Here is a 25,818-nt window from a genome sequence, read left to right as displayed (position 1 = left end):
CTGAGTGCCATAAGAAAACCATAAACCCGTAAAAAGTGCATTTCCCGCTTCAGAAATCCAGGTGGACATTCCTAAGGGGTCCTGGGCCGGGAAGGCTGACTCCTGGTTTGCTCCAAGGTGTAGTGGTTCCCTACTGAAACTTGGGATACCTCTTCTGAGTTACCTCAGACAACTCTCCTGGAGTCAGGAGCAAGGGAATATCCTCTTTTTCCTGGTTTGTGTGAGGAACCAGCGTGAGGATCCCTCCCTTGATCCTCGATGTGATCAAAAGCCAGACTAATCCCCCAGCAGCACCTCCTTCAAGCAGGAGCTGGAAAACCAGGCTGTTGTTTGTGTTTTTTTTGATCCCTGTGTCTGTGCTGCAAGACAAATCACAGCAATGATTCCCTTTGAAACACAAATTTTTGGGAGCCCATTATGTGGCTAAAGCAGTGTCAGCCCGAGGTGGTTCGCAGTGCAGCCAACAGTGAAAAGGGAAATTAAATATTGTGCTGCAGGTTGAGCAACTCCTTGTGCTACAGGGCTGGTTTTGCTGAATTTATCTTTAGCTCTTTCCCAATTAGTGCTTTTTGTCTGTAATTCAATATGTTTGTCCTTACACAAGCGAGGGGGAGCATCACTGTCACTGCTAAAATCAGCTGTGCATCTCACTGCACTGTTCATGGTTACAGCATTGGAATGATTCCCTTCTCAAGCCAGCCCTAAAAATAACTCCATTTAAGCAAAATCAGAATATTTCAGTCAAGGAAACAGCAGTTAATCAAATAAATTTGTCCAAGAAATAAAAGGCTTGTGCTCTGGCAACAATTTCCTGCTAAATCATGGAAGTTTAAAGACCAGGATGCCTTGAAAGAGCGAATATTGCTTTTCTTAAAAAAAAAAAAGCTTCCTAAAGTTCAATTAAAAGAGGCTGCAGGTTCCAGTCCATGGTGTGATTCATCCAAGACCCTGGAGCTGATCAGGAGAACAGATGGTGGATGCTCGGAGTCACCTCGGAGGCAGGATTGAGCTTTGGAATTGGATATTGGAAGGAAGTTCCCACAAAGACACAATCTTATCTTCAAGGATCTTGTTAGTCCAAGCTTTAACTTCATGTCAAAGCCCTGGATCTGGATGAAGAAGGAAAAGGAGGGGAGAATTTGGAAAAAGAGAGTTAAAGGTTGATGGTGACTTAGGGAAGTTACACTGAGAGAGTTTCAGGGGAGTAAATCTGCAATGTGGGGTTTGGCTCCACGAATCCAACTTTTGTGGGACAGGGGGGATAACACAAAAAGAGGGAAAGGGCCATTATTTCTGTAAGGCAAATAATTCCATCTGTTCTTAATGCCCAGTGAAATCCAAGGACACAGGTACTGGTTCACACCAGGAGCCCATCCAGACCAAGCTCCTTTTGCTCCTTTCCATCCCAAGAGGTTGCTTGGACCATCCCCACTGGAATGGAGGTGCTGTCTGAGGCTTTGAAGGCCAAGGGCATCATCTTGAAAGATGTTCCCAAAAAGGGGTGGTCATCATCCACCTTTGGGGTGTCCAGATTTTCCAAGGCAGTCATAGGATCAAAGAACCACAGACTGGTTTGGCTTGGAAGGGACCTTAAGGGTGGAGAGAAGGAAAAGGCCGTTGGATTTCTGTGGGGAGGATTCAGGGGTGGCTTTATGTGAGAAGCTGTATGAGGGGGCAGGTGGTGATGATTCCCAAGGTACCCACAGGAGCTCCTGGGAGGTCCTTGCACTTCCTGGGCTCATCCATGAAGTGTGGAGACCCTGCCATCCAGGTTTTGTGCTGTTGCAGTCACCCTGCATGGAAAAACCCCCATGTTCCGGCTTTGGAGACGGCAGAGAGTGTTGTGTGCCTGTGCTGTCTGTTGTTCAGCACGTGATTCCAGGCTCAGGCTGTGCTGGGGACACCTGAGGGCAGCTCTGAGGGCTGGCTGGCAGGAGGAGCTGGATCAGCCTCTCCACGGTGCCTGGGCAGGCGCTGGAGCAGAACTGAAATGATGCTCCACGGCATCAAACTGGCGATTTTCGCCTGCCCTGTAACAAGAAAAACAGTCTTTCTCATTTCACAGTGGGGAGAAGGTTCAGGCTCAGGTTTTTCTTGAGGTAGTTTCTGTGCTGAATTGTTTCAGTTGCCTTGTGGGTGCTGTCAGTGCACAGGGAGGGCTCTGGGAGGGGGCTGGGGCAGGTGTGTCTCAGTAACAGCAGTTTAGTGTTGACCAAGTGTGTTTTAATCGAAGGAAAAGTCTCAGTGGAGGCAGGGAAAAGTCTTCTTGCTGCATTATCTACTGCAGCACAGGGAAAAGGGGCAAGGTGGGCATCGGGCACAGGGGGGACTCGGTGACCTCGGAGGGCTTTTCCAACCTCAGTGATCCTGGGATTCTGTGATTCCACTGACAGCATTTTCCCCCTATAGTGACTCTGTCAGTGAGGAAAAACACCTTCAGAGACTCTCTTGTGATCTCAAGAGGCACAAGGTCTGATCTGGGCTTAAGTTGCTGCCTTCTCCTTATATATTATTCTGATAATTATGGTTCTGCTATTCTATTCTGATATTCTGATAATTATGGTTCTGCTATTCTATTCTGATTTTCTGGTTCTGCTGATAAACTGAAAAGGTGAGATGATGTCAGGAGTTAAATCTTGGACTATTTCTCTTGGTTTTTAGCCTTTAAAAATAATGATGGTTATTTTTACTTTGTATTGTTTGATATCCAAATCCCTTTTTTTTTTTTTCCAAGGGATGAGTCTTGTCTTTTCTGAGACATGACTTAAGATGTTTGTGTTTTCTGCAGCAGCAAAGGAATCAAGCTCTTCACAGCTCAATGCAGAACATTAGGCATAACTGGAGATTTATTAAGGTGTTAGGGTTTGTTTGAAGTCACTCCTCCTTAACAAATTATCATTTTGGATGGAAATATTACGGAGCTGTTGGTGGCTGGATATAGCAAGAAGATTGTTTTCTGTTCCTTGCTAAAATGTAGCGAAGATTGGAGTGATTGGGGTGAAAGATGAGGGTTTTACACTGCACATATTAAAGCAGATGAAATTATTAGAGATTCTGATCACATTATGGTGGGACTTCAAATTTAGGGCTCTGGAAAGGCAGCGTGATCTCGGAGTCACTGCGCTCTGGGATGGCTCCACTGAGGTTTCCCTTAGAAGGGATGAGCTGAACCCAAAATAACTGGGCAAGACTTGTTTGGGTGTTGGTTTGCAGGTGCCTTTATCCATGTGGAATTTGATAGTCTTTACTCCTGAATTTATAAAACAATCTCGATACTGTTAAAAAAAAGCAAGGGCTGTGATTCCTTCCTCTCCTTTATGACCTCAGATGTTCCCAGGCTGTCGTGCCTGGTTTCACCAGGATGCCTGAGTTGGTCCATTTGAATGCTTCAAAGACCTTCAGCTCCTTCTCAGTGATCAGGATTGGATTAGGAATCTGTAATGGGTTGGAAATCAAACCAGAAGCAGAAACACAGCAGAATTAGAAAAGGGATGTTACACCTGAGTGCTCTCAATCTCAACAAGGGATGCTCACCTTAACCAAGGTCAACAGAATAGATCCAGGTCTGTTCCTTAACCTTCTTTTTGAAGGATAAGTTTCCCCTGACCCATTAAACTCTCCTTCCTCTGGCCCCCAAAGCTGGTTTTGGAGCCCTTGGTTACTGGTGTGCAGCCGTTTGATAGTCACAGGTACTTCAGAACCCGTCCTGGGGTCTGACATTCCTCATCAAAAGCTATTTATCCCCCAGTCCAACGTGTTGCTGTGCCAGACAGTCCCTATTCTTGTGTCTATTTTCATGCTCAAATAACAAAAAGATGCCTCCCAGAGCCCCTGACAGCCTCCTGTCCTCAGAGGAGTCTCAGGAGAAGGATTTCAGCAGGGCCAGGTGTCTGCTTGAAAGTATTTTGCTTTTTGATCAGGCAGAGTAAGATGGGCCTTCTCAGTGGCATGAGGATTATTGTCTTTCATATTATTATTTTTCAAACACTTGAGTGTTTCTTACAGGATGAAGTTTGGCTCCTGTATCTTCTTCCCCCCCCCCCCCCTAAGAAATTCCTGAATTTCACTGCAGTGTTTTTGGTTGCATACTATTAGAAGTCCATGGAAGGGAAGTGCTCCTGCCAGCGCTCATGGAAATGTTGGGTCTGCCAGGCCTTTGGGTTGTGTTTGCTGGGATTTCTTCTCCTCTCAAAACTCTTCATTGCCCTGGAAAACCAGCTGAGGTCTCTGGTGTAATATTAAGAGAATTCCTGCTGGGCTCCAAGGCAACCATGCTAAATACATTAAAATAAGTGTCATGTGAGGGAGAGGAAGTCATGGAAAAAGGGCCTTTTTATCCACAGCTGGCTGAAGAGTTTGAGTACAGACTAATTACTAGAGGGATGTTTAGACTTTGTGTTGGAAAACTGTGGATCCAAACTGTCTTTGGAGCCTAATGAAGCTCTTGAGTTTGCCTGGAAATCACGAGGCTGGGAGAAGTGTTCTGGGAAACCATTCATTTGATGAACAAATGCAGCTTTAGGGCTGAATGATTTGTTGAGGGAACATTTTAGAAATAACCAAAGAAATGTGGGATTCCTCACACCACGGGATGGCTGTGAGGGAGAGCAGTGGGCAGTGTTTGGTTTGGGTTCAGGTTGGACATGAGGAGGAATTTGTTACTGGAAAGGGTGGTGAGGCCTTGGCAGGGGCTACCCAGAAAGGTTTGGAGTGCCCATCCCTGGAGGTGTCCCAGGAAGGCCTGGCTGTGGCACTCAGTGCTCTGGGCTGGGGGACAAGGTGGGGATTGATCACAGGGTGGGCTCTGTGACCTTGAAGAGCTTTTCCAACCTCAGTGATTGTGGGATTCCATTGACAGGCTGGATGGTGGGACAGAGTCATCCTCAGCAAATGTGCATCCAGGGATAAATTAAGGGAACAGGCCTGTTGGAGCCAAGGCAAAGAGTGGACCTGGATCTGAAAGGGACCTTGAGACATTTGTCAGTTGGGTCCAAGTGACCCTGCCGGGGTTGGGGGTCTGTAGAAAAGGACCTGGACCACACAGGGGGTGCTGAGTTGAGCAGGAGCATGGGATACTTTCCCCATGGATGGTCCATTAGGAAGAGCACAGTTAAGTGTTTAGTTCCTCTGCTCAGTGCTGGAGAGGCCACACCTGGAGCTGGTGTGTTTTGGGCCCCAGACAATCCTCTAAGACTGACTGAGAGGGGGTTAAAGTGGGATTTAGGAGCAGTCTCCACTAGGGCAGGAGCAGTTTCAAAGGCAGGGATTCAAACTCTTTATGGTACTGACAAGGAATAAATCAAGGGCTGACGGGCATGAGTTGCAGTTCAGGAGATCTGGGCTGGATAAAAGAGCAAATACTTTCCCTGGAAAATGGTGTAGGGCAGGACAGATCCCCAGAGAGGAGGGAGATCTGTATTCTCAAGAGGAGGACATATCAAGATCCATCTTTGTTTGAGGATACTGTCGTGGAAGGATTTCAGGAGGAATCTCCTGGGCCTGTGTTGGGGGTAGAAGACCCAACATAGGTGTGGAGGTTACTCAGACCTCTTAAATGAAAAATGTCATTTTCCTAACAGGAATTGTAGCCACCATCTCTGTTTTGCTTTCTAGGAGACTCATGGTTTGTAATGTTCCATCCTCTTGCTGTTGTCCATCTCATTTTTTTAATTGCAGTAATGAGCACTTGGAGAAACCTTTGGCTTCCAGGCAGTGGCATGTCCTTCCTGTGACTTCACATGTCCAAGAAAGTCTGGAAATGGGAACTGTACTTCCAGAATTGACTGCCAAAGAAATCCAGCTGGGACTTCTGCTGTTTGTAGCCTCGATGGAGGCTTGTGTGGGACTGAGGAGTTAAAAACCTGGTCTTTTGATTTCCAATTTCAATATTTATCAGGGCAAAATACCACAGCAAGCAGTAATACTTACATGATGACCAAGACAAGTAGTTCAGGCAGGATCAGCTTCATTTCCATGGCAACTGCTTAATCACCAGTGGAAAAGGCAAACGTTGTGCTTAAGTGCTGTTTCTTTACATTGTTTTCATTGCTGGCTCTTAAATGGGCTGGTTTTTCCAAGGACTTGATGGGCATGGAAATGCCCATAAACCCTCCAGATACCCTGTGTGGGGCTTGACATCGTATTTTAGACTCTTTTATCTGTTTCTTCTGCACGCTCAAGGTTGTGGTTTGCAGCCAGCTCTTTCAGCTGGAGGCTTTCCAGGGGTTTCCTGCTTCCAGCCTTGGTGGCACCGCTGCAGCTTGGTGGGAATCTCCAGCTGGAGCTGTTTGTAGCCATCCTGGCTTAAGGACTGAGAGGTTTGTTGGGTGTTTTCTTCCTGTTCAGGAGTGCAGCTCCAGTGTTGAAACTGCAGGAATCATGGAATTGTTGAGGTTGGAAAAGCTCTCAAAGATCATCGAGTCAAATGTTCCCCCAGCACTGCCAAGGCCACCACTGACCCACGTCCCCAAGGGCCACGTCCATGAGGCTTTTTAAATCCCTCCAGAGATGGGCAGCTGTGCCAGGGCTGGACAACACTTTCCAGGAAGAAATTCCTCCCACCATCCAGCCTGTCAATGGAATCCCACAATCACTGAGGTTGGAAAAGCCCTCCAAGGTCACCGAATCCCCCCTGTGCCCGATGCCCCCCTTGTCCCCCAGCCCAGAGCACTGAGTGCCACGGCCAGGCCTTCCTGGGACACCTCCAGGGATGGGCACTCCAAACCTCCCTGGGCAGCCCCTGCCAAGGCCTCACCACCCTTTCCAGCAACAAATTCCTCCTCCTGGCCAACCTGAGCCTCCCCTGGCACAGCTGGAGGCCGTTCCCTCTCCTCCTGTCCCTTGTTCCCTGGCAGCAGAGCCCGACCCCCCCCGGCTCCCCCCTCCTGTCAGGGACTTGCAGAGCCAGAAGGTCCCCCCTGAGCCTCCTTTGCTCCAGGCTGAGCCCCCCCAGCTCCCTCAGCCGCTCCTGCTGCTCCAGCCCCTTCCCCAGCTCCGTTCCCTTCCCTGCACACGCTCCAGCCCCTCCGGGTCTCTCCTGCCGTGAGGGACCCAAAATTAAAAGTCCGAGTGATGCCTTTGAGGGCAAACAGTGAGCATTCACTGCTCCAGCACTGTCTCAGCTGAGTCCCCTGGTCGGGCCCTGAGCTCATGCCCATAATTCCACCATTCCCAAGCCCTCAAAGCCTCAGGTTTGAGAGGAGGTAGAAAAACCTCTGAAGACACTGAGACTGGTTTGAAACATCCCCGCAGGAGTTACAATGGAAGTACTTAGCAGTGCACTGACTGGCAGTCTCCTTGTTTTATGATGGATTCATTGAAGATTCAACTTGCTGTGAAGCTTTTTAGGATTTACTGAGTGGGTTCAGTAAAAAAGACCATGGCAAAAGTCAAAGAAAGAGGTTATTTCTTCCCATTAGCTACTTGGCCTTTATTTTCTGTAAATCACCAAGCTCCAACAGAGATTCCCAAGCAGAGACATTTTGATAACTGTTACTGAAATCTATTTAGGCAGATTATGAAGAGATGGGTTTCCTTGCTGCTGGAAAAGGCTGGCTGGGAGTTTTGAAGAGAACCACTGTGAACAAACCACCCCACCTGTCCTGTTTTGTGAGTCGACTTGCATATCAAAGGCTTCAGCCTTCATTTCGTCTTTCCTTATGGATGGCTGGCAATTATGACGTGTCCCAGCTAACCCAGCTGTGGATGAGGAACTGATGGAAAAATGGAAATTGATGTGCCACTTGTCCCTGAAATATTTGCCTTTTTTTTTTTTCCGAGCCATTTGATAAACGGTTGTGAAAAATGTATTTCGGGGAGAACAAAGATCTCACCCAGAGCCTGATTATCTGTCACTTCAGGTAACTCCTAACAAACCCAGAGCCCTCCAGGTGGATGTGGTGGGGTGATGGTGTGATCCTGCCTGGCTGATTGGAACCCTTTGGGGGGTGACACTTGTCGAGGTCTGTGTTTGCTCGAGTAGCTCTGAGGAGCTTTGAAATCACAGCTTGGAACGGGGCACGTGGGAGCATGGGGTGCAGGAATTACTGCAGATCCTTCTGGAGGAATCTGGAGGGAACAGCTGCAGATCAATCCTGTTGCAAACACAAGACCAAAAGATCAAGAATTAGAGGAAGAACAGGGAGAGTCTTTGGGTGAGTCTGGTGGGGGGGATGACTCGGGAGCATATCTTGGACTGTGAAGTGTGTGAGGGTTTAAAGGCCAAATTAAGTAAAGTTCCAAAAGAGCAGCTCAATAAACCCCAGCCCTCTGGGTTGACGGCAGGGAGGCCACCCTTTGATACCCTTTGGCAGCAACAGCACAGCTAATTTGGGCCTTGATGTTACAAAAAGATGCTGCAGCTTCTGCCAGAGCTGAGAAAACTCGTCAGAGACGAAGCCCCAGCGCAGGAAAAGCTGCTGGTGTTGCTATTTGGGTGCAATGAGAGGTGTGAGGGAAATATTGGGATAATACTGCATTTAATTCATGGGATAATAATGATGATTCAGGAGGAAACAGGATCATTTCTGTATTTAGAGTGTACCTCTGCAAAATGTTCAGGGTGAGGGGTGTGTAAATGTCTCAGACTACTCTGTGTCTGTGCAATTTATACCCTATATATTGCAATACTAGAATTGTTTTGCATGCCTGCAGCTTGGTGAGCTCACCAATAGCTGATTTGGCAGGTAAAAGAAGAAATTGGGCTTTAGCAAGTATTTTAAATAATTCCTAAGTGGCTTAGGGGGGGTTTTCTCTGCTCAGAGTGGCAGGTTCTGCTCCTCCTCTTGATATAAAAACCCCTTCAACCACTTTGACCAATGATGGAGCAAAGGGAGGATGTCAGATAGTTCCTGAATTAGTTTTTTCTGTTACTGAGCTTAATTATTATTGCTTTTAGTTATCTAATGCCTCTCTGTTTGTTTCCACTGTGGTCATCACTGTGCTGTGTCAGAGTTTCACCCAACAGGCCGAGTGAGAGCAGTGGAATCCCCACCACAGGTTGGAAAATGTGAGGGATGGGGGTGGCTCCTAAAGCTTGTCCTGCCTGGGCAGCTGCTGGGGTGGGTTTTGTGCATGTCTGTGATTTATACAGTTCCAAACATTCCATCTGTCCTCTGGAACATGGAACAAGGTGAGCCGGGGGGTTTGTTCTTCCCTTTTAAATAACCCACGGCATGGAATGGGATTTAACAAGGGAAGAAAACACATTTGGTGTAACCAGTAGCCTTTACGAGGAAGAAACTCACTCCAAGGGGAATTCTGTGAAGGTGGGATTCATGCCTTTACTTCTGAGTCCATGGAATTCTGAGCATTTGAGGTGTTTTTATTTGGGATGGTTGAATGCAGCATGTTTGGATGCAAAGGCCAGGTTGGACGGGGCTTGGAGCAATCTGGGCTAGTGGAAGGTGTCCCTGCCCATGGCAGGGGGTGGAATGAGGTGGTCCCTTCCCACCCAAAGCATCCTGGGATTCTAGAAGGAGGATGGGGCAGTTGAGAGGCCAAGCAGACGAGGCAGCAGCGGGCTCTGAGGTGCTCATGGTTTCACTGGCTTGGACATTGTGATCCATTTTTATGGGGACAGGGCATTGTGATCCTGTGAGAAGAGGAAGGTTATTTGCCCACTGAGATGTGAAGATGCTTTTCCACCAGGAAAACATGTTAAACAGGGTAAGTTCTTGTTCCTGTGCTGGAAGGTTTAGAAACATCCCTGCGTGTGCCATTCGGAAAGCACATCTTCATTCATCTCTCTCGAGCAGAGCACTGACTTTTTACCTGGTAATTGTTGCATTTTATATAAGCAAAGCCCGAGAAAGATTAAGAACAAAGCCTTTAATGTGATTAGAAGTGGCTGTTTGGGCGTGCATCTCATTATTTGTAATTGTCTGCAGGCTTGGCAATCTGCCTCACCCACACAAACAGCAGTTTCCCTTCAGAACGGTTGAACAAGCTGGAGTCTGAAGATACAGCAAGTATTGATCTAAAGACAGATTAGTGTAATTAGCACAGAATCAGTTGTTACAGAGAGTAGCCATTGGTATTGTCTTTAACTGATCCTTTCAGAAGCTTTTGTTTGGTGGAAAATCCTCCCAGAGGAAAATTAACTCCTTTGATCACTAAATTCCCACTGATAAGAGGTTTGGGAAACTGGTTGTTTTGTCTTTCTGGCCCGTAATTCTCAGTGTCTCTTATTGCCACAGTACTGGGACTGTCACAGTCTCTTATTGTCACAGTTTTCAGGGGAATTGCTCCCACTGGAGGCTGGGAGTGGCTGGAGCAGGTCCATGAGGTGGCCAGAAGAAGGGAAGGGCTTGTACTGATGGGCATTTTCCCCTTCCTCGAATTAGAAGTGTTGATTTGAGGAAAACAAAGAATCTGGCTCCTATCTGGGAGCTTCCAGCTGAAGTGGAGCTGAAAGGGAGTGTGGGAGCTTTCAGCAAAGCTGCTACTTTGAGCCAAAAAACAGGGACTTGTGTCTGGTAGTTCAAGATCAAGTTCTTTCCTCGCTCTTGAGCTGAGCTAAAGCTGCTGCTCAGGGCAGTGTCCTGACCATGGTGTGGGCAGATATTTGGGGTGGCCCATTCCCCATCTCTCCATTGAAGACACTCTCCAAAAGACATGCAGATGTTCCCCAATGTTTGACCTTGATCTCAGGAGGCTGCTGCTTCCATGAGAGGGTTTTTTGACCAGACAATTGAGGCATTTTCCGTGCCAGGCAGAGTGTTTTCCCCAGGGAACAGTGAGAAGGGTCTTCTCAACACAAAGGATGGGAGCATTTTCCCAAGGTCTTCCAAGCCAAACCACGTGGCAAACTGTGGTAGCAGCTAAGAGTAGGTTTTGAGTGGCCAAAACTGCAGGGCTCCAATAAAGTAAATATTGAAACAAGTATTCTTGGCTTTTCTGAGCAGCTGTTGATGAGTTTTAATGAAAATGGTGGGTTGGTTTTGGTTTGGAAACAGCAGCTTTTGTTTGCTGTGTGTTCTTTGAGGGGCTGGGCAGAAGGTTCCTGCTCTGAGGGGTTTTTCTGCCTCTTTAGAAGGTCTCAGCTGCATCTTGATGCTGATATTTAAAAGATAAATCCCTTTTAGTGCAGATTTTGGTCTGAAAGTAGTGACTGAGAGTGAGAAGATGAAGGCAGAGCATGTCAGGGATAGGAACCACCTCCACCTCTGGAGCTTGACCAGGGATCCTCTGCTGGGTTAAATCCCTTCAAACTCCTGGATTTAAATAACTCTGGAGTATTTTAGGAATAACAAGCTATCAGCAGCACAAGGTGGAGCAGAGCAATTCCTCAGGATTGAATTCCTGGAGCTGTTGGCATTTGAATGAGGGTAAGCAAGGAGGAGAACTGGGCTCTCAGCCAGCTGCCAACCCCCAACAGGGGCAGAGGACTGCAATCCCTGGAAGTGTCCAAGGCCAGGTTGGACGGGGCTTGGAGCAACCTGGGCTAGTGGAAGGTTGTCCCTGCCCATGGCAGGGGTGGAACTGGACGGGCTTTAAGGTTCTTTCCAGCCCAAACCATTCCATGGATCAAGGATTCCATGACTGGTGGCTGCACCCCAGGGTGTAGTAACCAAACTGAGTCAGTTCTGACACGGGGAAAGGAGGGGTAGGTGATATTTCCCTCTTAGGAAAGATTAATCCATGTGAGCAAAAGATGGATTTTAATTTCTACTCCTAGACCCAATTTGAAGGAGCCTCCCGGGAATCTTGAGAGGAGTTAATGGCTCACAATGTGCTTAATTACCCGTTAAAGTTCCTTTGTGCTGAGCAGACAGAAGAGGGTTGAGCAGCTTGTGTTGAAGGGCTCATTGAATCTTTAGTTCAGATGGAAATGAAAGAGGGAGGGGAAAACACTGGGGTACCACAGGTAGCTGCTGGAGAAGTGTCAGGTCAAGACAAACAGTGGATTTTCATGCAATCATGAAATCCCAGAATGGTTTGGGTTGGAAGGAACCTTAAAGCCCATCTCATCCCAACCCCTTGCCATGGGCAGGGACACCTCCACTAGCCCAGGTGGCTCCAAACCCCATCCAGCCTGGCCTTGGACACTTCCAGGGATCCAGGGGCAGCCACAGCTTCCTGGGCAACCTGTGCCAGAGCCTCCCCACCCTCACAGGGAACAATTCCTTCCCAATATTCCTCTGGCAGTGGGAAGCCATTTGGAAGATAAAAGACAAAAGCAGTGGCCGGGTTCCACAGGGACACCTGTGCCCAGCAAACTTAGGGATGAGTTTCTGAGCCATAAATAAGTGTGGAAATTCTGTTGTGAGTGGGAGGAGATCTCACAGGCTGAGAGTGTCTCTTTTGGGATGTGTGTTCATCAGGAAAGGAGTCCCAGAGACAGTGTGAGTGCCTGGCTGGGATCACCAACACAAACCGGTGGATTTGGGGGGTTATTTCAGGGAGCTAATTCTGATCTCACACCTTGTTGTTAATAATAGTACAAATCACTCTTTGGAAGTGAGCTGAGGTAACCTTAGTCATGTCCATTAATGGCAGTATTTGTCTTCAGCACCTTTAGAAGTCCCCTAAATCTGCCAGTGGAGCACTGATCTATTAATGCTTTTATGGGCAGTCCGAGCTCCGTCTCGTTTCCCTGCATCGAGTACATTTGCACATCATAATGATCATTTATGCATTTGTCCTCTGCCTGCAGGGGATGAATTTTTAATGTGCAAGCAGAGGGTGATGTTTTTATTGCTTTTATGAGCATCAGGAATGCATTTTATATTCAATTATATGCTGTCTCTGGGAATATCACACAAGCGACTTACCAATAAATACATCTCAGAGATTACCAAAAACTAAGGGGGACAGTAATCACAGAGTGTGGGAATTGAGCAGGGACTCCAAAAGATACAAGTTTAATGCTTATTAGGAGAATAATTTAAGCTGATAAGTATTTCTGGGAGAAGATGAAGAGAGTTTCTAGAGCTCAATGAAGACAAACTCCCTGTGTGCCCCAGCAGGTCACAATGCAATTAGAAATATGTATTTTAAAGGGTAGAGGAAGGAAGAAAAGGGCATTACATGCAGTGGAAGTGATCTCAAAGAACGTGCTTGCAGGTTTTGTGGTGTTAAATTGAGCTATAGATGAAGACAAATCAGGCTTAGGCTGAAGTGCCCTCAGAGGGATGGTAAAAATCCTTAACTTCTTAATAATTTAGAGAATTCCAGCTGACCTGCAGTGAATTACTGTTCTGCTAAGCTGCTGACAGGGAGGGTGAGGAGAACCAGCTGCCCAAAGCACACCACGAGTCAATAAGATACTGATTTTAACAAGAAAAACGGCTGGAGCCACGGAACTTTGAGGATAAAATTCCGAGCAGATCGGAATATGCATGTGCACGAACACACAGCCGCGGGATTCGTGCTGCTCTGCCCGGGGGTGGGAAGATAAAGGGTGTTATTCCAAACAAATCAATTTGTCTTGCTACTTGAAACAAAATAAAGAGTGAGCCCTGATCTGGAGGAGGGAAATGCAGGAGGAATCAACACTTGCTTTCGGAGCACGGAATAACAAAGTGGTTCCTGTTTGGGATCTCCTGGTGCAGAACAGGAGGTGGGGCTGAGCCAAACCAACACAGGGCAGATGTCCTGTCCAGCACACCCTCTACTGCCCTGCAGCTGTAGGGAAGGGAGGTGCTCAGCATCTCCTGCATCCTCTGAGGAACCCAGGGTTGGAGTCCATGGCCTGGATTTGCCCATCCAAACAGCCAGAAATCCAGGAGCTTTTGTTCCTGTGTGGTTTTAGATGACGGGATAAACTAATGTTTCAATAAATTCCCATCCTTCACCAGCAAACTGTTCCCAGCACCATCTTCACGAGGTCCTGGATGTCCGAGGGACAACTGACCAGGGACAGTCTCCCTGAGCCACTGAGATCTGCTACAACCTCCACTGGATTTGGGTTAGAGAAAGGAAAAGCACGTCTTGATAAGGAAATATCCAGCCTTGTCTTCCAGGCTCCCAAAGGAATAGAGCTCCAGCCCACACGCTGCTGGTCTAGAAATTTCCTTATTGCTGGAAATGGGAGACCGAGAGAAAAACCTCAGTTTATCTGATTTTCAATTCCCCTGGGCCTTGCCTTCCTTCACCTCTGAGATGATCTTCACCATCTGATCTTTCTCCCAGGGAGGTAACACCCACTCTGAATCCGTAGCAAATGACAAATGGGTTGTTCCAGCAGCTGTTAACGGGGGTTTTTTGGAGGAGGTTATTGGAGAGGACCTTGTTTTAAGTCAATCCTTGTGTGCTCACCCCGGTGCTGCTGCCCTGATCTCCGTGCCTGGTCCCCAAATGGGATATTGGATACGTGTGAACTATTAAAGGGCATTTCGTTAGGCATTAATCACCCAAGAGGAGTACACTGAGTCATCCACAAACTTGAGGAATGATCCTCAGTAAATCAGAAGTGACAGTGAACTAGGGATGGATTTATGGGAAGCACTTCCAGCACCTGTTGTTCACTCCTTTTAACTGTATTTTGATAGCTGTCAATGAGTCATTTTAATCTGAAGTGTTCCCTCCCAAACATATGTAATGGGGGGTTTAATCAAGGTGCCGTGTGGCCTTGAATAAATCAATGTACAGAACATAAAACCTGTCAGCCAGCCATAATCTTACCTCGATGACCTTCTTTCTGTGAAGAAAAAAGATAGAACTGACTGGCGGACATTATGTTTAAAAGTCGTTTTGCTGGGGTGGGAGAGCTACTGGTGGCTGGGGACGGGCTCTGGGCACGGCCAGGCTCCCTGGAGCTGCTGTGGGCAAAGAAGGACAGCACAGCTCGGGGGTTACAGGGCTCAGGGGGCCAGCAAATATTCCCAAAGACTCGAGTTTCACTTTTGTGTTCCTCGGTTTGGAAGCAGGACAAGTGGACAAGGTTTAGAGGTTCATCCATGGGCGGATGATCCATGTGCTGGCAGAGATCCCTTCCGGGGATACAGAGGCATCTGTGCCCTGTGCTGATCTCCTTGGAGTCTGCTGAGCAGCAGTTAATTAAACAAATGGGTGGAACTTGGTGAAGTTTTCATGTCCCAGCAGAAGAAACAGTGGGAAAGTAGGACGGGCTGGATAGAGCAAAATTAAACATCTGTTGGGATTCATGTGGGGACAGATCCAATGGGTTGGAAGGGACCTTAAAGCCATCTCATCCCAACCCCTTGCCATGGGCAGGGACACCTCCCACCAGCCCAGGTTACTCCAAGCCCCATCCAACCTGGCCTTGGACACTCCCAGGGATCCAGGGGCAGCCACAGCTTTCCTGGGCAACCTGTGCCAGAGCCTCCCCACCCTCACAGGGAACAATTCCTTCCCATATTCCTCTGGCAGTGGGAAGCCATTTGGAAGATAAAAGACAAAAGCAGTGGCCGGGTTCCACAGGGACACCTGTGCCAGCAAACTTAGGGATGAGTTTCTGAGCCATAAATAAGTGTGGGAAATTCTGCTGTGAGTGGGAGGAGATCTCACAGGCTGAGTGTCTCTTTTGGGATGTGTGTTCATCAGGAAAGGAGTCCCAGAGACAGTGTGAGTGCCTGGCTGGGATCACCAGCACAAACATGGCCGAGGGTGGGCTGTTATGTGGATCCACTGCCCCGTGGCTGGTGGTCTTGCTCCTCACCGGTGGTTTCCTCCCCTTCTCCAAACTGCTTTGTCCCTGCAATGTGTCACCCATTTCCATCCATCCCATCCCCCGTGGCTGCATCTCTGCTCATCCAAAACCCGGGGTGCTCCAGTTGGAATGTCGTGTGTGTGGACGTCAGAAAATGGGATGGGCCTGGGAGTATCAGGATCAGGGAGCTGGTTTTGGGGTCGCAGCCCCAAAGAAGGTGAAGAAAGTGAGAAGCAAAGATGTTTTGACAGCAGGACAACAGAACTGTTTTGAATCATTGAATTGACTTCCCAGCACGGTTGGTTTTGGTTTGTTCAGGGGTTTTATTGCCCATTTCGTTGCTTGCCTGCCTGACATATTCCCAAGATTATGTTTTCGTAAACAATTGAATTTTGGAACCGTATGTCGAGTCTGTCAAGTTTATTTGATTATTTCTCCAATACAGTCCAAGACCCTTGAAAATCCTCAATCCCTGATTCATTTTCAGCCGCAGAAGCTTCACTGTGCAGAGCAAGTTTTGGACTCCTCAGTTGTGAAGGTGGAGGAGAAAATCATAGCATCGTGACCATCAGGGATCCTCCTCCTCTTTGCTTTAAATTCAGTAAGGGAATGAGGCTTATCCTGGAGAAAGAGAGGGTTCCCAGGGATGGCTTTGGAGGTGTTTAAAGGTGTTTGGGATGCTGAGGCTCCTGAAACATAGAGTAGCACCTGTTTCAAGTAGATGCAGGCTCAGCTCAGGCAGAAGTCCTGGTAGCATCCATAAAAAGGCATGCAGAATGACAGAGCTCTCCAGGGAAAGGACAAAGAGCAACAGCAGCAGCATTCCCAAGGGTATGGATAAAAGCCATTAGAAAGAAGGAATTAAGATGAGCTGCCATCTGTCAGCCTTCAGAGCTTCGGGGAGGATAAATGGCCTGAACTGCACCCAAATCAATAACCCGGATGGGAGCATTGCCGGAGAGGGCTCGGCTCCGGGTGGGAAGGGATGGGAGAATGGCTGGAGTCTGGCTGGAAGGGATGGGAGCATGCCAGGAGAAATCTCAGTATTACACAGAATCCCGGATGGGTCAGCTGGAAGGGACCACAGTTGGCATCTGGTGCCACCTCCCTGCTCCAGCAGGGCCAGCCCAGAGCACAGGGCACAGGAGTGTGTCCAGACAGCTCTGGAATAGCCCCAGGGAGGACACTCCAGCCCCTCTCTGCTCTCTCTTCAGGGCTGGGGCACTGCCCAGCCAACAAGTTCTTCCTCCTGTCCAGCTGGAACTTCCTGGGCATCAGTTCCTGCCCGTTCCTCCTGTGCCATTGCTGGGCCCCCCGAGCAGAGCCTGCTCCATCCTCTGCCCCCTCCCTGCAGCCCCTCCAGACATGGCTGAGGGCCCCTCTCAGCTCTGCTCTGGAGGCTGAACAGCCCCAGCTCCCTCAGCCTTTGCTGCTCCCAGAGCTGCTCCATCCCTTGGGCATCTCCTTGGCCCTGCTCCAGGCTCCCTGTCTCCTTCAGGTCCCTTTGGTTTGGCGGGCGCTGGAAGAAGTTTCCCGGGAGAACATGAAATGCTTGTGATTCATCTGATCTTAAAAACATTCACCGCTCATTTTTCTTTTGTATAAATGTAATTACGAAGACAGAAAATTATGGTAATCTTTGTAATCCATTGGTTTAATGGGCTGGTTGAAGGGAGGGGAGCAGCATTCCAGCAGCAAACAGCTCCCTGCCTAGGAAATAGTGTTGTCAGGGGCTTCGTGAAAAGGAGATTATGGTGACAATTTGCTGTCAAGAACGGCAGAGATCTGTGAGAGACAACACGCCCGCCTTCAACTGGGCCTGGAGATGCCCAATTTGGGGGAGTGGGACAGAGCAGGACATGCATGCAAATGCCACTTGTCACTTCTTTCCACTCAGGGGGTATTCACTGCATTGTTCAGTGTTTGAGGATCCTTTTGGAGGCACAGCTTGAGTCTCTCACAAAGGGTTTTTGTTCTCCAGGCACCAGCACCTTGTGTGAGGTGATGGGCTGTGTTGCAGTTGTAGTTTTAGTCTACAAGGCTGGGCTGGACAGGGCTTGGAGCAACCTGGGCTAGTGGGAGGTGTCCCTGCTCGTGGCAGGGGGTGGCACTGGATGGGCTTGAAGGTCCCTTCCAACCCAAACCATTCTGGGATTCAGTCAAGATGCTGAAATCAGGCTTGGAGCACCCACTCTGGGTCTGAAGGGTGAGGGTTCATTTCCCATGAAACCCCCCCCAGAGAATGGGGAAAAAGTGCTGGAGAGAAACCCTTTGGCAGCAAACTGTTTTGAAGAGGTGGTTACATGGCAAGCCAAGCACAATTTAATTTCAGCTCGATTGTGGAAGCAGGAGCATAGAAACAAATGTGTTCAGGGCTGGGGGGACTTTGAGCAACAGCCTTTATCTTTAATCATCTCTATATTTGTATCAAAAGAAGGTATATTTATATCAAAAATAGTGTGGGCACAGGCCCAGGGCAGTGCCCACACCTCTGGTTCAGCTCTGCTCCCAGGGAACAAGGGACAGGAGAGAGGGAACGGCCTCCAGCTGTGCCAGGGAGGCTCAGATTGAATATTAGGGAAAATTTCTTCACTGAAAGGGTGGTGAGGCCTTGGCAGGGGCTGCCCAGGGAGGTTTGGAGTGCCCATCCCTGGAGGTGTCCCAGGAAGGCCTGGCGTGGCACTCAGTGCTCTGGGCTGGGGGACAAGGTGGGGGTTGATCACAGGGTCTTCTCCAACCCCAGTGATTCTGGGATTCTGTGATATGATACTGTTGGAATAGACATGGGAGATGGAAGGTACAGAGGCTTTACTTCAGAACTGCAGGTATAATTTGATTTGCAAATATGAAGAAATACCAGCTGCTAGAGCAGAGATTGTCCCATAACAGACCTCCAGGGATTAAAGGAGGTGTAGTTTCCCCCCTGAGGAGGCACAGGAGCATCACTGCTGGGAGTGTGAATCCTCTGCCTCGAGATGAGTAACCAGAACTGTGCCTGCTTGAAGTTTAGTGATGTTTCCAGAGTAGTTGCTGCTGCCGAGTTTTTGTAGCTCTTTGGGAGCAATTGTCCTTTTCAGGATGAATCATCCTGAGTGAATTCATCTACAGTGGGAGAAGGGGTTCATATACCTGCTAATTTCTCTGCCTCCCTCTCATCATGACAAGCAATTGAATTTTTCTGTGAAATTGTACAATCTCCCCTGTGACTGACAAATGAGATGCAGTGGGAGGGCCGTGTCTGATAATGAACCTTGTCAGGATTGACAGGAGCAAGGGAAAATAATACTCTGGAGTTTTGTGCAGCCTGTTGAACACAAACAGATTCCGGGCTGGAATAGGGTGCCTGGAATGCTCAAAACCCGTGTAGATGTGGTGCCTGGGACATGGCTTCCTGGTGGACATGGCAGTGTTGGACTTGATGATCTTGGATGGTTTTTCCACCTTAATGATTCCATGCTGTGCCACCAAATTGTTTTGTGGATATTTCGCATTCCCTGCAGGGAAAACAGGAGTTTTGGCCTCAGGATGTCAACAGGGCCTTCATCCCTTTGCATCCTTGTTATCCTTTCTCATTGGAAGGGAAAATGCCACCCTTGGCACTTGCTTTACTTGGAGGGAAAAGATCAGTTCAGTTGTTTCCTGTGTCTCTCCCATTTTCCTACATGTAGCAGCTCTTCGGATATAACCAGATACCTGAAAACAAACTCACCACAACCCCCTTTCAGGAGTTTATTTACCCGAGTAAGGGCTGTGTAATGAGGGGCAGAGCTTTCAAACTGGAGCTGTAACATTTTCACCCTCTCCAGAATGAATAACTGTGAATTGTTTTAATGCTTGGATGGCTTTAGCACAGCAGAAAAGTCGTCTGCAACACCTGCAGAGCAAATCTGTTCTCCCTTCCTCAGAGCTGTGTTGCATGAGCTGATTCCAAGGCCAGGAGTGTAAATGGAGTGTGAGTGGCTGTGACCTTCCATCTCCATTTCTCCTAATTCTCTAATATTGTTTAGCTGTGCCCAGTTCTGGGCCCTCAACAGGAGAGACCCGGAGGGGCTGGAGCGTGTGCAGGGAAGGGAACGGAGCTGGGGAAGGGGCTGGAGCAGCAGGAGCGGCTGAGGGAGCTGGGGGGGCTCAGCCTGGAGCAAAGGAGGCTCAGGGGGGACCTTCTGGCTCTGCAAGTCCCTGACAGGAGGGGGGAGCCGGGGGGGTCGGGCTCTGCTCCAGGGAACAAGGGACAGGAGGAGAGGGAACGGCCTCCAGCTGTGCCAGGGAGGCTCAGGTTGGCCAGGAGGAGGAATTTGTTGGTGGAAAGGGTGGTGAGGCCTTGGCAGGGGCTGCCCAGGGAGGTTTGGAGTGCCCATCCCTGGAGGTGTCCCAGGAAGGCCTGGCCGTGGCACTCAGTGCTCTGGGCTGGGGGACAAGGTGGGGGTTGATCACAGGGTGGAATCTGTGACCTTGGAGGGCTTTTCCACTCTCAGTGATTCCATGAATTTTAGCAAAGCACATGGAAAATGGCTCAGGAAGCCCAGCCTTGACTTCCAATTCCACGTGTGATAGGTTAAGGATTGATTTTTTTAAGAAATAAACACACTTTTTCTCAACTTACTTTCTTCCACTTCTGCTGTGGTGGCACCGCGTGGAAAAACCCAGCACTTGATCCTTCAAAGAACAATGTTTGTGTTTTCTCCCCCTAAGCTGCTCCAGGGCAGTCCCTGGCTGATCTCAGCCCTTAGGGATTGCTGGGTACTTGGACACTGTAATCCCTTGGCATCTCCAGCACGCTGGGAGATGGTTTTGCTGTTGATCTGAACTTAAGGTCAAACTCCCTCACCAGGAGGGAAATGCATTTTTAAAGTGCATTAGTGGAATCCCCCCACGGGACAATGCAAAACAGAGAAGCAGGTCTTGCTGTGCCTCTGCTCTCTGCATTCCTGCCTTGGATCAGGTTTTATTCCAGAATCTGCTTTTTTTTCACTCTCTTTGGCTGGATTAACATGGCTGGGACAGGATCTACCCCCTAAGATAGAAATTTGATGTGGAAGCAATAATTGTTGTTGTTGCTGTTGTTTTTTATTTTCAAACTGTCTTCTACAAGATCCCACATCCCTGGAAGTGTCCAAGGCCAGGTTGGACAGGGCTTGGAGCAGCCTGGGCTAGTGGAAGGTGTCCCTGCCCATGGCAGGGGGTGGGAATGGATGAGCTTTAAGGTCCCTCCAAACCCAAACCATTCCAGGATTCTGTGATCCAGCACAAGAAGGCAAAAAGAAAACAACGTGAAAGATTGCACAGTGAGTTTTGGTAAAGTTTATCAATGAGGCTGTAAACACATTTCTTAGTTATTTTTTTCCAAAGCCATGGTCCTGATGGAGCCGGGGTCCCTTCCTGCCACAACTGTGTGACCAGTGGGCACCTACCTGTACAATTTGAGTTTTTCCAAACCCCTTTTTTGGTGGATTTCTTCAGTTAGGCAGCAGCTTGTGCTGCAGAAGATTCAGCCTCAGTTCTTTCAGAGTGGAGAGACAGAGCCGTTGGGGCCTCTCAAATGTGGGGAGCAAAGACAAGAGCACTTTTCAACCTTCACTCCAGTTGGGTGCCAAAACTCATTTGAAGTTTTAGGGAACTCAGGCTTAATTTCCTTCTACTGCCATGTTTTGAGTTTTGAGCTGTGCATTCCCAGCTGGCCCAAGGCAACAACTGCATTTGTGGGGGTGCCAGCCAGGAATAAAAGGGGAAGGTTTTGTTCCAGAGTTAACCCAGGAGGATCATCTGCATGGAGCTGGATGAACACTCTCGATGAACAGCCTTCCAAGTTTGGGAGACACATCTTGGAATGGATTTAGGAAGTGAATAGTTGCTTTTGTGTTGGGCTGAGGGAAGAAGAGCCAAGAACCCTGTGGAGTTTTCCTGTGTGTCAGAAGACAAATGTCCTGTCACAGTGTTGGCAGCTCTGCCACCAGTGGCTTTTAGGCTGAAATCCAGCCCTTGGGGCACAGCCAGGATTGCTTGGAAGCCCTTGCTGGTTTTGTACAGGAGTAATCCCATGGGATGGATCACAGGGATGAACCAAAGCCCTGCTAACGGGGGATGATCTTCTCCTGGGTGAGTGCACATGCCCAGGGATGGAACCCAGCCTTTCCCACCTCCTTTGGGTTGGGCACATCCTTGCTTTTGTACCGGGACAGAGACTCACCGGGGGTGTTTTAGCACAGCTGTTTTCCCAGAGTTTGGCAGCTGGTGTTGGGCACGTTGAGCTCTCTGGGAAAACGTGTCGCGTTCGGAGCCGGCCGGAATAGCTGCAGACACCGAGCAATTCCCCATGGTCCCTCCCCAGGAATAGGGACTGTCAGCCCCTACACAGTGTCCCATAGCTGAGGAGTGTGGAACACAACCAGCAAAAATCACTTCTCCTCACCAGCAGGAGCTGCTCCTCCTTTCCCTGTCAGAGCCCAGGGGGAACCAGGGAAGGGAGACTGGAGAAGGTGCAGGGCTGCTCCTCATCCTGTCACCTTCTGGCAGCCCCACAGCTTTTCTGATCCAGCATTGGGATGGTTGTGGATTAAAGCAATTAGCTTTATTGGCACTTGGGGTTAAAACTCAATTTCCTAAAGTTAGGGATGTGCTTTGCCTCGTTGTGCCTCTGGAGCTGCTGTCCCTGTCTAGAGGAGGTGGCAGGGATGTTTTAAGATCTTCATTGCTGACAGGATTTAAGGAGCAGTTGGAGAGGAACTTCTTGGAAAACTCTGGGTTTACTTGATGCTGCTTTGTTTGGCAAAACAGTCACTTCTTGATGAGCTGGAGCTGCATATGCTGTGATTTCTTCTACCATAAATAATGAATGCATTGAACCCAGTGTTTGCTTTTCTATATGTTCAGGCTTTTTCACAGATCTCACACAGCTGTAGAAAATGAAATACAATTTTTTACACCTCTTGCTGTGCTGATCAGAGATTTCCTTGGAGTTTTCTGCTCCCCTTTGCCTCTCTAACATGTGTTTTCCCACTTGGAGCAATTTGCAGCTCAGCTGTTTTGCTCTAAGCTCTCCCTTGAGAGCTGAGGCTCCATTTTCCTTTCAGTGCAAGTACCCACATGGAAATAACCTTCAAAACACTCATTTTTATATTCAGCTCTTTCAGTCATACAGGCAGGTTTGGGAGGAAATCAAGGATCTGTTTGATGAATCCATTTAATATTGTCCTGCAGAGAGCAGAGGTGTGTTTTTATTGACCTGGACAATCAAGTCCTGTAAGGCCTTTTCTTATGAGACTCAAATATTCGGCTGCATTGTCACTTCTGGCTGTTCAGGAGGATCTTGGCCCATCACAAACCTGGGATATTAATGGGGTAATTCCCTGATATGCTGTAGCTGGAGTTTGTTTTCTCAACAAGCTGATTTTCCCATTACCTGCTCTGTTGCTGAGTTTAAGTCGTAATCTCTTCTCATGGTAAGATTTGGAATTTGTTCAGAGCTCGTGGGCTATTTCCCTGTTTTTATGGACTTGATCTATAGTGGATGTCTCCCACCCTCCCCTGGATTGCATAATTATCCATAAAAAAAATACTCCCTCAATTTGGGAGTGTAATGGTGCAACCACGGTAAAATCCATCCCCTTTTCCAACGCTATTATCTTCTCCCATAAGTTTATTCCTCATTTGGGAATGCTGGAATTGGTATAATGAACCTTCATTTTATACTTAGGCCCAGTCATCACATAATTCCTTTTCAGTGCTTCCTGTCTGCTGTTGTTGTGGTTTGGACCTGTGTGTTTCCAGCTATAAAAATGCCCTTCCTAAGGAAAAAAAAGGTGTTACTGAGAGGATGAAAAGTCCTATTGTTCTGCATTTATTTGGCCAGGTCTCTCTTGTTACCATTACATAGATTCAGCTGAAGCTACTTTTTTAATCAAAAGGAGGCAAATAGTCCCAGAATAATTTAGGTTGGAAAAGACCTTTAAGGTCATTGATTCCATAGGTTCCCTCAGCTTCCAGGGATGGGGCATCCACCTTTTCTCTGGGCAATGATGTATTTTGGGTTCTGTTTACCACTCGGAAGGAAATGCTTCCAGCAGCTCCCTTGGCACCTCATTATCCAGTTCCTGGAATCAGGCCAGAGCACTGGGAATGTCAGTCCAACACTGGGAGCACAGGACTGTGTTCACACCCTGTAATGGAGTGTGGGGAAGCAACTCCCGAGCAAACTGTTCTTGGAAACAGCCTTGGCAGAGCTCTACCCTCTACTCTTTCATGTGGGTGTGTCGTTAATTAGTCTGTGGAGGACAAGTGGTTTTAATTAAAGCAGGTGCAGTGCTGCTTTCCTGCCTCTGGAATGAACATCGTGTCTGGGTCTCGCTCAGCACCACTTGGGAATATTGATGAACATCGGTTTTTAGGGAAAGCAGGAAGACACAAACCAGGGCTGTTGCAGAATCCCAGGCTGGGGGAGGTTGGAAAGGCCATCTGGAGTCACCTGGCCCAGCCCCTGTTCAGGTTGCTGGTTGCTCGGATTGTCCACCTGGCTTCTGAATATCTCCAAGGAGGACAATTCCCAGCCTTGCTGGGTGGGCTGTAAGGCAGTGGAGATACAGCTTTAAGGTCAGGGTCTTGCTGGAGGTTTGGAGACCCGATTCCCTATCCCTCCTCCTGCTCCAGACTGAATTCCACCTTGTTCTGTGGCCCTGGGTCAGTTGTTGCTTCATCACCCTCTTGTTCCAGCCGGCAGGTCCAGCCTGGCCCTGTGCTGAGGGCAGTGCTACCAAACAAGAGGAAAAGGTGCCTTTTTGGCAAAAGAAAACCAGCAAAGTCGGGTATAAACCCCCCAGTGAAGTCTTCAGTACCTCCTGGAGTGTTGGGTGGGGGTCTGTTGGTGCCCCGTGTCCCTGGCAGCTCCGTGTTTCTTGTGTCCGTGTGTGGTTTCCTGCTTTTCCCCGGTGCTGGTCGGAGCTGACCTTCTCTGCCCTCTTTTGGTGTTGGATTTCACTCTGGTGGGCTGGAAGCAGACCAGGAAAAATGTGCCCAGCCATAGATATGACTGAGCAGGCCTGTGGTGCAGATGGATTCCGGTGGATCCTGGATGGATTCTTAGTTGGTCCCAGCTTTACAGGTGGTTTCCAGAGGTTTCACTGCAAGTGGTCTCCTGTCATCCCCAAATACATCTTGGCTGCTGGAAAGGGCTCAGATTTCCATTGTTTGCTGCTTTTCTTGTTCAGCCCCAGAGGACGAGGGCAAAATATCCCTGGAAGAGAGAGGAGAGGTGCAGCTGGAATTATGTCCTGTCTAAAAGGATCCACTAACCAAGATTTCTCTTCTGTTGCAGCGTTCCCACATTCCAGAGCCTTCCCGAGGAGATACTCAGTAAGCTTGCAGATGTCCTTGAAGAGGTAAGTGCTTTCAATATTGAGACTTTAAGAGTCCAGAACCTTCCAGTGGCAATATCCAGGCTCTGTTGCTCCCCAAGAACAGTTTCCCAGTTGTGCTCCCAGTTGTGGTTGACTTTTCCAAGCACATTGAGATCATGAGAGGAAGTGTTTGAAAAATGAATCCAGTTAGGAAAAGGTGGTTTTGTTTGTTTTTTTTTAAATTGAATTTTGATCAGGTTGGGGAGTGAAAGAATCATTTCCTGTGGTGCCCAAAAGGAGAACAACTTTCTCAGCCCCTGGTTCAGTGGGGGACAAGAGGGGAATGTGCAAACAGCATTTCCTTCCAAGTTTGGTGGGACACTGATGTTAGAGGGCAGTTTAAAGGAGGTGTCATGGAAAAGGTGCTTTGGGAAATGTTACAGCAGAGAGGGGGGTGGTCTGGACGGAGCTGGGCTTTGCCTACCTGGGGTCTCATTTATGTCAGACTTTTATTAAGTCTTTATATAAACAAACCTGAAGAAACCACCCACAAAACCAACAAAAAGAGCACCCAAAACACCAAGCAAAAAAAACCCCTAAAAACCACAAGAAACCCCTTTCACCCTGCCCAAACAACCCCTGCAAACACACCAAAACCTCCAGTTGTCCTGTGAGTGAAAAAGGACAGCACAGTGCTGGAATGGCACTGCAGGCACTTTGCTGCCGACGGGGGAGTTGATTTGAATTCCTTTTTTCCGAGTGTTGTTCCCTCTCTGCCTTTTCCTTTAGCCTTCAGATAAATCCGTGGCTCCAGCAAACCAGCTGCTTGTCACAGGGAATAACTGCGTGTTCCTAGATAAGCTTTATTCCCTTTCC

At 48.4% G+C, this 25,818-nt stretch overlaps 1 protein-coding gene across 6 annotated transcripts in view; it reads left to right on the top strand.

Moving 5' to 3' along the window:
- The window catches only part of PRKG1 (protein kinase cGMP-dependent 1), a 393,869-nt gene that overhangs the window by 244,499 nt on the left and 123,552 nt on the right, over positions 1-25,818 (top strand). For all 6 annotated transcript variants that reach the window (XM_032695058.1, XM_032695062.1, XM_032695057.1 and 3 more), the window contains one exon: positions 24,921-24,984. In XM_032695058.1, coding sequence (XP_032550949.1) covers positions 24,921-24,984 — 64 coding nt within the window. The remainder of the gene's footprint in view (positions 1-24,920; positions 24,985-25,818) is intronic.

The sequence above is a fragment of the Chiroxiphia lanceolata genome, chromosome 8 (assembly GCF_009829145.1).
Source record: "Chiroxiphia lanceolata isolate bChiLan1 chromosome 8, bChiLan1.pri, whole genome shotgun sequence".
Taxonomy (NCBI): domain Eukaryota; kingdom Metazoa; phylum Chordata; class Aves; order Passeriformes; family Pipridae; genus Chiroxiphia; species Chiroxiphia lanceolata.
The sequence above is the reverse complement of the archived record's forward strand: the minus strand, read 5'-3'. Positions and strand labels throughout refer to the sequence as shown.